This window comes from Plodia interpunctella, chromosome 14, assembly GCF_027563975.2.
Source record: "Plodia interpunctella isolate USDA-ARS_2022_Savannah chromosome 14, ilPloInte3.2, whole genome shotgun sequence".
NCBI classification, from domain to species: domain Eukaryota; kingdom Metazoa; phylum Arthropoda; class Insecta; order Lepidoptera; family Pyralidae; genus Plodia; species Plodia interpunctella.
Window position 1 is genome coordinate 1 of NC_071307.1, and position 12500 is coordinate 12500.

General features: G+C 52.4%; 1 protein-coding gene across 1 annotated transcript; it reads right to left on the minus strand.

Moving 5' to 3' along the window:
• Window positions 1-3429: 3429 nt before the first annotated feature.
• Window positions 3430-5421, minus strand: LOC128675609 (uncharacterized). Its single transcript, XM_053755127.1, has one exon. It carries the CDS (start codon window positions 5419-5421, stop codon window positions 3430-3432), a length of 1992 nt encoding a protein of 663 aa, XP_053611102.1.
• Window positions 5422-12500: the final 7079 nt, after the last annotated feature.

Genomic DNA, 12500 nt, shown 5'->3' on the forward strand with positions numbered 1-12500 from the left:
ACACATCTCGTGAGAGTTAACCTTTTTTTTTTTTTTTTTTTTTTTTTTTTTTTTTTTTTTTTTTTTTTTGTTTTCGCAGGGGGGAATGCATTTAGGCACCGGCCCCCGGGGACACTGTTCCCGGGGAGTGTGGGACTCCCAGGCCTAGCCCGGACTACCCACTAAACCCCCCTGCGGCGTTTCCGCACCGGCCGTTATTGGGGGCGCCATGGGATCGCGAACATTCTACCACGACGCCCCCCGGCGTTGCCTCACGGCACTATCCTAGCAGACGACGGGCATATTGTGCCCGCCGCCTGCCTCTTCGTCCTCGCCGATGGGGAGGGGCATGCGCTCGTGCCTCGCGCTCCCTTTCAGCAGCCTCCTTCTGCGACATTACCGTTTCGCAGAAGGAGTATACTGCATCCCAGCGTCCCTCGCCGCTCAACATCTTGCTGATGACGTTGTGCAGCGAGAGATCCAGGCCTCCTCCTCCTAGGGCCACTGCTAGGGCCACCCTCTCCTCGGTCCATTTCCCGCAGTCTGCCAGAGTGTGTTGGGCCGTGTCATCCGGCTCCCCACACTCATGACAGACCGGGGTTTCCTCCTTTCCTATTCTGTGCAGGTAATGACCGAAGCACCCGTGTCCGGTCATCACCTGCGTCATCCTGTACGTCAGTTGGCCGTACGTTCTTTCCATCCATTCCTCGAGCGATGGGAGGAGCGCCCCGATGGTTCGAACACCATACGGGGAGTTTTCCAGCTCTACTCGCCATCGCTCTTTCAACCTGTCTACGGCCAACTGACGGACAGTCCTTAATTCTCTTGGGGCGGGCCTTTCCCCCACAGCTCGCCTCCTTGCCCGCTCCCAATATACTTCCGCCTGAACCTTAGCGTCCATATCCCACGGTGGGGTGCCAGCCAGTGCACACGCCGCCGCCCATGCCACCGTTACGTAGGCCCGAGCTATGCGATTGGCCACCACTCTCTGTGGCCTCCGCAGCTGGGCCACGTTGGCTTTGGAGAGCCTATCTGCCCAGATTGGTGCCCCGTACAATGCCATGCTTCGGGTTACACCCGCATATAGCTTGCGGCACGGGGCACTGGGCCCTCCAACATTGGGCAGCAGCCGGCCCATGGCCGACGCAGCACCGACTATCCGGGGAGCCAGTCGTTTGAAGTGCTCCCGGAAGTTCCAGCGTGAGTCCAGGATGATACCTAGGTACTTGATATGCGGTTTCACCTGGACTCGTTCCCCACCGATGGATATGGACGCGCCCTCAGGCGGCTTCCATCCCCTGCTTCCGAAGGCGATGACCTCACACTTGTTGAGGGCCACCCTGAGCCCCAGCAGCCTGACGCGGGTGACCATCAGGTCTGCTGCGACTGCGGCTGCCCTGAGGGTGCTTTCCAGCTTCTCTCCCCAGATGGCCACCATCGTGTCATCTGCATAGCAGATGACAGTCATCCGGGGGAGCAGGGCCCCGCGGATGGCCCAGTCGAAGCCGATGTTCCATAGCAGAGGCCCTAGAACAGACCCCTGGGGAACACCGCAGGTCATCGCCTTGGATTTTACGCCTTCTCTGTCCTCGTAGAGCACCACCCTCTCAGTAAGGTAGTGCCCTACGAGGTTCCTGAGGTAGAGGGGCACCCCATGGTATTTGAGTGCCTCCTCTATTACCTCATATGGGAGGGAGCCGAAGGCATTCGCTATGTCCAGCGAGACACCCACGGCCCCTCCCTTCCGTTCCATTGCGTCCTCCGAGAATATTCGGAGGGCCCCTATCGCGTCAACGGTCGACCGCCCTTTTCTGAATCCGTACTGGCGGTGCGACACGTTGGGCCCGACATTTTCCAGATGCTGGATGATCCGGTTGGCCACAATGCGTTCTAGCATTTTCCCGGTTTCATCCAGCATCAGTAGGGGCCTCCACCCCGAGGGGGAGTCCTCGGGCCGGCTCTCCTTCCTGAGTAGGCAGAGCTTGCCCTCCTTCCACGGTTTGGGGAACCGTCCTGATGACAAACAGTCATCAAAGAGCTGTCTGAGACGGCTCCCCAGGTGTTTTAAGGCCACCGGTAGAACCAGACCAGGGACGCCATCTGGGCCAGGGGCCTTTTTGCAGGCCATTAGGCGCGCTACTCCCTGGTCAAATTCCTCAGTCGTCACCGGTGGCACTTCCGTCGTGATGGACTCCCGCTCGGGGGCCGACATTCTCGGAGGAACGAATGTTTGGGCCGTTGGGAATAGGCCTTCGACAATCCTATTAAGGAGATCCGGCTCTAAGGAGGCTGTGGGGGGGGCGTGGCGCATCTTGTTGCGCACTACCCTATATGGCCTCCCCCACGGGTCCCTGTCGAGTGTGGCCAGAAACGCCTCGTGGGCTTCCTCCTTAGCCTTAGTGATTGCCATCGACAGGGATTTTTTAGCCTCCTGGAGGGCAGCATGGAGTCGCTCCTCCTCTCCAGCTACCCAGTTCCGTCGCCGCCTGCATCGGGTGTAGTTACGACGGGCGCGGTTACTGAGACGTCGGAGTTCAGCAATGTCCTCCGACCACCAGTGAACCCGCGCCTTTGCAGGCAACGGGCCGGACCTCCTCATGGATGCGTCACACACCTCAGTGAGTGACACGCGAAAGCCTATTGCCCTTTCCTCCACACCAAGGGACCGGCTTGGTGTGGGTTCTCTCCATTCGATAATCATGGCAGCCTCTTCAGCCAGGTCCCTGTCGAGACTTGCCATATTCCACCTGGGGAACCCTTGCCGCCCCCCCTCGTCCCGACCGGGCATTTGGGAACAGGGCATGTTGGAGACCGTCGTCCTTATATATAAATGGTCGGAGAGGGTCTCGACATCCTCCAGGACACGCCAATTCGCCACCCGCGCGGCAATGGCCGGGGTCGCAAACGTCACATCAACTATCGACTCCCCGTTCCGCCGCACACAGGTAGCGGCGTTGCCCCGGTTTAGGACTTCAAGCCCCACTCCCACCGCCCAGTCATAGAGGGCTTCCCCCCTTGGGCTGGCGACGGGAGAACCCCATGCCGTGTGTTTCGCGTTGAGGTCTCCCATCAGCATGACAGGTGTCGGCGCTATGCTCCCGATCGTCCTACCCACTCTCTCAAGGAGGTCTTCGAAGTCACGAAGCGGCTCGTTGGGGGAGAAGTATGCAGCAATTATTGCGATAACTCCCCATCTCACCGCCACGTAACCTCTACCACTCACAATTTTCGAGAGAGGTGGGTGGTTTCCGATTTGGGGAGCAGTAACCGCCACCAGCCCCTCAGTGTCGCCAGCCCAGTTGGAAAGCGGGGGGACGTAATAGGGTTCCGACACTATGGCAGCGCCAATGCCCCACTCCGCCACGTGCTGGACTAGGAGGTCTTGGGCACGGGCGCAGTGGTTGACATTGGCCTGCAGAACTTCCAGGTGGTGGGAGGGTCGTGTTGGCATTAATGTTCCATTAGTCGACCCTCCGAGACCTCCCTCGTAGCCAGGGCCGTCTTACCCCTGGTGCGTGGGGGGTTGCAGGCCTTTCCCCCCATTACGTGCCCCGCCGGGAGCTTTGCGGCGTGGCACACGGCACACCATGGCTCCTTGGCGCTACATTCCACCGTCATGTGGCCCGTTTGGCCGCATCGGTGGCACACATTGGATCTGTCCACCGGAGACGGACAGAGGGCCCTAGTGTGGCCCAAGCCCATGCAGCGGAAGCATCGCATGGGCAGGGCCTCGAGCCCCTTGATTTTGGCGGCCGACCATCCGACCAGTAGGCGTCCGGCTTTGATCAAATTGTTGGCGGCTGCTACAGGGCAAGTTAGAATAGACGCCCCGGTCTGGTCAGGTGCCGTGCGAATAGCGCCAACCCTTATCTGTCCCGGTGGACAGTTTCCAGCTTCAGCTGCAGCTTCCTTTAGGGACTCCTGGGTCACTGACTCATCGAAGCCATAAATTTTTATTTGTGCCGTTTTATATGGCCGTGATATTTGGGCTTCATCGCCCACCATCTCCCTTAATTTTTCGGCCAGGGTGTCAGCGGAGACCGCACTGTGAGCTCCGGGGATCTCAATAATGCGAGCCCCGGTAGCAGTTCTCCTTACCGCCACGTGGTCCACCCCAATGGACGGTAGCTTAAGGGTGGTGACCCTGGCCATAACTGATTTGTAATCCATTTTGGATTCCGGCCGTAGGGTTACCACCACCGCCGACGACTTTGGTGGGGTGAACATTTTCTTAGGTGGCGGCTTCGCAGACACCCCGGGGGTTCGGACCTGGGCTTGGGTGGGTTTCAGCTTGTCAGGGGGGGAATTTTTTCCGTGCCCCTTGCCTTTTCCCCTCTTGCCTTTTTTCTTTTTCACCACAGTGGCCCATCCTTCCTTCTCCTGGTTGGTCAGAGGAGCTTCAGTTGTCTGAGAGGGGCCAGGCTGTGGCTCTTCCTCCTGCGGCTGTGGCCTACGACGGGTTGTATTTCGCGCCGCTGGTCCAGGTCTTGCGGATGACATTAGTGTTGTTGGCCGTTCCTCTTCATGGTTTTGGCGTTCAACCTCATTTGGCCTCTTATCTGTCGTAAGGGGCGGGCGCATAATCGGCTCGGGAGCAAGAATGCCCCTTTTTTCAGCCTCCTTAAGCCGATCCGTAACCATGCCCCCCAATCTCAGAAACAGGTCCCTTTCTAAGGATTCCTTAAAGTCCGCAAGGACTTCTTGGATTTCGGTCCTTGTGATTCCCGTCCCTGAGGTTAAAGGCGCAGCCGCCTTTTCGGAGTAGGCCGTACGGAGCGCCTTTGTTTCCTTCTGTAGAAGTTCTAGCTGTTCCCTCATCCTTTTATTGTCCGCTGTGAGTATTCGAACTGCTTCCGATTCCACCTGTTGGGCCTCGATTTTCTCGGCAGCTTCCAATATTTGTTGGCAGGACTCTTTCATGGCCCGCCACACCGTCCCTTTGAGGTTTCCGGACTTATCGGCTTCTTCGAGCACCCTGTTGGCAGCAGCCCGGACCACCCCCAAGTGCTCGTCCACTACAGTGGCGCGTTTACGGCCTTCAGTTGCGCCTTGTGTGCGCCGCATACCTGGTGTGCGAGGCCGGCCCCTGATGGCGGTGTTGATTTTAGGACCTCGTTCCATAGCTCCTGATACTTCCGGTGCTTTCCTTTTCAGGGGAGCACTACCCCTGCCACCTCTGTTCTCCTCGTTCAGCAAAGCCTCTGGGAGACTAGAGTCGCTGTCGTTGTCAGAGTCCGTCTGGACTGATTGTTGAGAGGGACTTGCGTCCCTATGGCGGTTGATGCCCCCCCCAGATACGGTGAGGCTGTCCACATCCGAAGATGCAGAGAGGGATTCTCCAGCGAAGCTGGTACCCTCCTGGGGTAAATAGTTTTTGTCACTCGCCATTTCATATTTTCCTTTTTTGATCAGGGTGAGGTCCCTGACTCCTCCTACACTCATGTGAGCGCTCGGGACGGGGTTCCCCCCCCGCCATTCATCCCATCGGCACGCTAGACCTTGGGATTGGGGTTATTTTTGATGAGGTTTTCTTCCTCGCGGCGCTGGCTTTTAATAGCACAGCACCCTCGGCCCCAGTATTTGGGGTAACGAGTTGCCCGACGCAGGTCCACGTCCAAGACCTGAACGCCGCGCAAGCCACATCTGCTGCTCACTGTCTGATTGTTCAGACAGGAGAGAGTGGCTGGTTAGCGGGATATTGGCCAACAACCAACAAGACCCCGCATAACGGAGAGTTGTTGGCTGCCGCCCAGGGTGCACCGTCCCAAATCCCTTGTCAGCCACCGCTCTAACCGAATCCAAGAGGATTAAGAGAGAGAGGTAAACGTTCAAGGGAATGGGCACTCGAGGAGGTTTCCCGCACTTAGCACCCCAACCTAACCTAACCTAACCTAACCTAACCTAACCTAACCTAACCTAACCTAACCTAACCTAACCTAACCTAACCTAACCTAACCTAACCTAACCTAACCTAACCTAACCTAACCTAACCTAACCTAACCTAACCTAACCTAACCTAACCTAACCTAACCTAACCTAACCTAACCTAACCTAACCTAACCTAACCTAACCTAACCTAACCTAACCTAACCTAACCTAACCTAACCTAACCTAACCTAACCTAACCTAACCTAACCTAACCTAACCTAACCTAACCTAACCTAACCTAACCTAACCTAACCTAACCTAACCTAACCTAACCTAACCTAACCTAACCTAACCTAACCTAACCTAACCTAACCTAACCTAACCTAACCTAACCTAACCTAACCTAACCTAACCTAACCTAACCTAACCTAACCTAACCTAACCTAACCTAACCTAACCTAACCTAACCTAACCTAACCTAACCTAACCTAACCTAACCTAACCTAACCTAACCTAACCTAACCTAACCTAACCTAACCTAACCTAACCTAACCTAACCTAACCTAACCTAACCTAACCTAACCTAACCTAACCTAACCTAACCTAACCTAACCTAACCTAACCTAACCTAACCTAACCTAACCTAACCTAACCTAACCTAACCTAACCTAACCTAACCTAACCTAACCTAACCTAACCTAACCTAACCTAACCTAACCTAACCTAACCTAACCTAACCTAACCTAACCTAACCTAACCTAACCTAACCTAACCTAACCTAACCTAACCTAACCTAACCTAACCTAACCTAACCTAACCTAACCTAACCTAACCTAACCTAACCTAACCTAACCTAACCTAACCTAACCTAACCTAACCTAACCTAACCTAACCTAACCTAACCTAACCTAACCTAACCTAACCTAACCTAACCTAACCTAACCTAACCTAACCTAACCTAACCTAACCTAACCTAACCTAACCTAACCTAACCTAACCTAACCTAACCTAACCTAACCTAACCTAACCTAACCTAACCTAACCTAACCTAACCTAACCTAACCTAACCTAACCTAACCTAACCTAACCTAACCTAACCTAACCTAACCTAACCTAACCTAACCTAACCTAACCTAACCTAACCTAACCTAACCTAACCTAACCTAACCTAACCTAACCTAACCTAACCTAACCTAACCTAACCTAACCTAACCTAACCTAACCTAACCTAACCTAACCTAACCTAACCTAACCTAACCTAACCTAACCTAACCTAACCTAACCTAACCTAACCTAACCTAACCTAACCTAACCTAACCTAACCTAACCTAACCTAACCTAACCTAACCTAACCTAACCTAACCTAACCTAACCTAACCTAACCTAACCTAACCTAACCTAACCTAACCTAACCTAACCTAACCTAACCTAACCTAACCTAACCTAACCTAACCTAACCTAACCTAACCTAACCTAACCTAACCTAACCTAACCTAACCTAACCTAACCTAACCTAACCTAACCTAACCTAACCTAACCTAACCTAACCTAACCTAACCTAACCTAACCTAACCTAACCTAACCTAACCTAACCTAACCTAACCTAACCTAACCTAACCTAACCTAACCTAACCTAACCTAACCTAACCTAACCTAACCTAACCTAACCTAACCTAACCTAACCTAACCTAACCTAACCTAACCTAACCTAACCTAACCTAACCTAACCTAACCTAACCTAACCTAACCTAACCTAACCTAACCTAACCTAACCTAACCTAACCTAACCTAACCTAACCTAACCTAACCTAACCTAACCTAACCTAACCTAACCTAACCTAACCTAACCTAACCTAACCTAACCTAACCTAACCTAACCTAACCTAACCTAACCTAACCTAACCTAACCTAACCTAACCTAACCTAACCTAACCTAACCTAACCTAACCTAACCTAACCTAACCTAACCTAACCTAACCTAACCTAACCTAACCTAACCTAACCTAACCTAACCTAACCTAACCTAACCTAACCTAACCTAACCTAACCTAACCTAACCTAACCTAACCTAACCTAACCTAACCTAACCTAACCTAACCTAACCTAACCTAACCTAACCTAACCTAACCTAACCTAACCTAACCTAACCTAACCTAACCTAACCTAACCTAACCTAACCTAACCTAACCTAACCTAACCTAACCTAACCTAACCTAACCTAACCTAACCTAACCTAACCTAACCTAACCTAACCTAACCGAACCTAACCTAACCTAACCTAACCTAACCTAACCTAACCTAACCTAACCTAACCTAACCTAACCTAACCTAACCTAACCTAACCATATACCTATTTGTTCCCCTACATCCCAGCGAATTTTCTCTTTAGTGCATCTCGTGTATCCTTCGATATAACAAGTGTTTTCAGTGCAGATTTCTCCATAATTTCTCTTTAAAAAATTCATTTAGTTTCCGTGAACGCCATACTTAGGCGCTAACACTCATATAACTCTCTAAAATTTTTTCTCGCTATCCCTTGATCGTCTTTGTTTGTAGTTCTGTTTACTTACCTGTCTCCCGGCTCCCTGTGAAGTTTCGTCGCATTCCGTTGCAGTTTTCTTGCATTCTCACCTGTAACATAGAAATTTTTCATACAAATTTTAATAAAATCACACTTTTTCCCCTTTTTTCCAAATTTTTTCTATCGGACCCTCGCTAGCTTGTTACACCATCTTATCAGGCTAACGGAGGCGCATCTTTTGACGCCTCACACGTCTCGATAGGACCACCCAATTTTGAAATTTTCGCCCACCACACCCACCCAATTGTGTTCAGGTTGTAAAAGGGAATTCACTTGGGACACCCCATACCCAGATCTACTTCGCTTTTACCGCCACCTAGGGCCAAAAATTGTCACCTAAATTAACAGCCCCCTTAATAACAATAGTTTAGGATTACTTTGCTAGTTCTACCCGTCCTCTACTTCGGAAAATTACTGTATATTGTTATTCTTTCTTCTGTTGTTCTCCCTCGCCTCCTCAACTTTTACTTACATAGACGATATTCTAAATTTTTTCATACTTTCTTCTAAACACTTCTCCGATCTAAGACAACATGGTCCTAGCCCATTCACCACCGCGTAAGGCGGCCAATACTCGCCCCCCAGACAGGAACCTCCCCCGCATCCCCGAAACTCCTGCGGACATTATCACGCAGCAAAGCCCCTCACCGCAACCCTCTACCTCCAGAGCGGGACGTTCGCATTCTCTTTCCCCGCGCGCCTCCTCTAGGCTGGCTTCAATCCGGGAATCATCCCCTAGCCAGGATCTGCGCACGCCTCCCCCATCTCCATCTAGGGGGAGAATTTCGCTTTCACCCCCTCCCAGCAGCCAAGCGTCACCCAGGTCGATTGACCATGACGTGACTGTAATGGCCGTCCCGGACCACTGGGAATCGCTTTCGCCCCCAGTCACACCTACTCCACCTTTATTGTATTCACCCCCCACCCAAGTTCCATCCACTGCGACACCCGTCACACTCGTCGTACCCGCACCCGTCGCACCCGCCGCACCCGTCGCACCCGCCGCACTCGCCGCACCCGCCGCACCCACCGCACCCACCTCAACCCCGGATACTCACCTCCAAGCTGCTCTATCCAACATCATAGAAGCGGCCAAAGAAATTATCACCAAAATAAGTGAGGGCAAGAGCGTCACCAGCGCAAACAAAAAGCGCATCCAAGAGCTCGCGAGGGGCATCATGGGCTCGGTGGAGAAGGCGCAGCAGACGGAGCTCCCCAAGCCCGTCTCGGATACTATCCTTCTGGCAATCAGGGAGAGTATCCGGGACGAGTTCAAGGCCCAAGCGCCCGTCCTCGCGTCACCTCCGGCTCCAGCCCTGAGGTCCTTCGCGGCTGTTGCTTCAACACCCCCGCCACCCAAACGCACCCCCCCGCCGCCACCTCCCCCACCACCTAAGCGCACCCTCCCTTCGCTGGTCATCAAGGCCAAAGAGACCGGGGCCCGACGGCCTGACGTCCTTGACGAGTGGCGTAAGAATGTCAGGTTTAGGGACACCACTTTCGCCCCCACCAACGTGCGCCCTCTGCGCAATAATATGGTGAAGGTTGACTTCGAAACCGTGGCGCAGCGGGATGACGTCATGGCGAAAGTAAACAAGCTCCCCGGGGTGGTTGCCGAGGAAAGCAAACTTCGGAAACCGCTTATCATCTTGAAGGGCATTAACACCCAACTACGAAAGGAAGAGCTGGTGGAGGTGGTGAGCGGACAGAACCAAGTGAGCGCCGCAGACATTCGCTTCTGCTTCGCACTGAAGAATCGGAACGAGAAGCTCTACAATGCTGTTTTAGAAGTTGCGCCAGCTGTCCGTCGAATGCTAGTCGAGGCGGGCCGGGCCAATGTGGAGCACCAGCGCGTGCACGTCGAGGACTTCAGTCGATTCGTGCAGTGCCGCAAATGCCTCCAATTCGGCCACACCGGCAATAAGTGCTCGGCGGAATTCTATCCGTGCGCGCACTGTGGCTCCTCGGCCCACCACATCTCAAACTGCGCTCACAAATCAGATGCATCACAACTAAACTGCTTTAATTGCAAACGGTCAAACGACAAATCCACCGGTCACTCTGCCCTTGACTCCAAAAAGTGCCCTAAAATCATCAAAGCCATGACAGCCCTTAGCGACTCCACCGACTATGGTTATTAAACGAATAGAGTTAACACAATGCAACCTCAACCGCTGCTACATAGCGCAACAAGAATTCTTCATCAACTTTCGCAACAGCAACTCTGACATTGCTCTCATCTCAGAACCATATGTAGGCCCTCACCTCGAGATGAGGCCTCCCCCAGACATGAACGCATTCCAGTTTCCCAACGGCTCCCGCGTCAAGGCGTGCGTGGTGACCAAAGCCACTGTGGCTGCGGTCGGGGTCACGCAGCTGTCCTCAGCGAATCTGGCCGTCGTCCGTGTCAAACTAGGATCAAAATCTTTAAACGTAGTCTCCATTTACGTCGAACCCGACATAGACAAACACTCCACGATACACAAGCTAGACCATTTCCTAAGGACTACCAGATCCTCGCTGCGGATAGTGGGCGGCGATGTCAACGGCAGCCACCGGGAGTGGGGGGAGACACAGGACAATGATCGGGGGGAGGAAATTTGCACACTTATGGCCTCAAACGATATGGCTGTTTGCAACACCGGCAATGAGCCCACGTTTGAGGCCATAAGACACGGCAACCTCTGCTCGTCAATAGTGGATGTCACATATGCGTCACAAAACCTCATAGACAGGCTGGAGGACTGGCTTGTGGACCGCGCGATCTGCCCTTCATCCGACCACAACGGGATTACTTTCAAAATAACCCCAACTCACAACATCGGAAAAACTGCTAAATCGACCACTTTCAAATACTCCACTTACAGAGCGGACTGGACAGACTTCCGCACACAAATACAATCAGCCACCGAACATCTTGTCACCCACACAGACTTCTCCACCCTCACCGAAACCGACCTAGACCAAACGGTAAATCAACTAACCACAGCCATACAAAACGTCTGCAACAGAGTCTTCCACAGAAAGCAAAAACCTAAATATTTCAACCCATGGTGGTCAGAAGAGCTGGAATCACAAAAGAAAAATTGCATCCGACTACACCATCGTCTCCACAACCTGAAAAAGGCCAACAAACCTCTCGACAACATCATCAAAGAATACACAGAGGCAAAGCGAAACTACGCCAAAGCCATCTCAAAACAATCCACCGAACACTTCAGACAGTTCTGCGACGCGCAGGGGAAAGAGGACGTCTGGGCCATCACAAACCGCCTCATAAAGGATGCACCCCTAAGGAAACCACCACAAACTCTAAAAATTGACAAAACCTACACTGACAACACCAACGACACCGCAACCGCACTGCTAAACCACTTCTATCCTGACGACACTCCCGATCTGACAGCACGCCAGCAACACCTGCGAGACACCACAAGAAACCCACCTAACACACCAGACGACATACTCTTCACCACCGACGAGATAAGGGAGTGCCTAAGCCACACCAATCCCAAAAAAGCCCCCGGAGCCGACCATCTAACCTCAGACATCTGCGCACAAGCCTTTGACGCCATCCCCCAATTCTTCACGGAACTTTACAACAGAAGTCTGGAATTAGGCTACTTCCCCAAAATATGGAAACAGGCGGTGGTTAAAATAATTCCAAAACCAAATAAACCGGCAGAACAACTCAGCTCGTACCGCCCGATCGGACTCATTGCAGTTTTCGGGAAAATCCTGGAAAAACTGATCATCAAAAGGCTAGAGCATAAATCGGAACAAGAGGAATCTCTGAACAAAACCCAATTCGGCTTCAGACCCCAAACATCGACGGTGGACGCGCTTGAGCGGGCCCTGAAAATAGTAAAAACGGCCAAAGAGAAAAAGCGACAGGTCATAGCGATATCTCTCGATATAAAGGCCGCTTTCGACAACGCCTGGTGGCCTGCCTTATTCCAGCGATTACACCACATACGATGCCCCAGAAATCTATATAAACTCATCCAAAGTTACTTCACCGACAGGAGGGTCACCCTGGATTATGGGGAGAGCGCGTCGTCCAAATCGCTGA

Coding starts and splice junctions, on each gene's coding strand:
- LOC128675609 (XM_053755127.1), bottom strand. CDS start 5,421: ATGAGTGTAGGAGGAGTCAGGGACCTCACCCTGATCAAAAAAGGAAAA.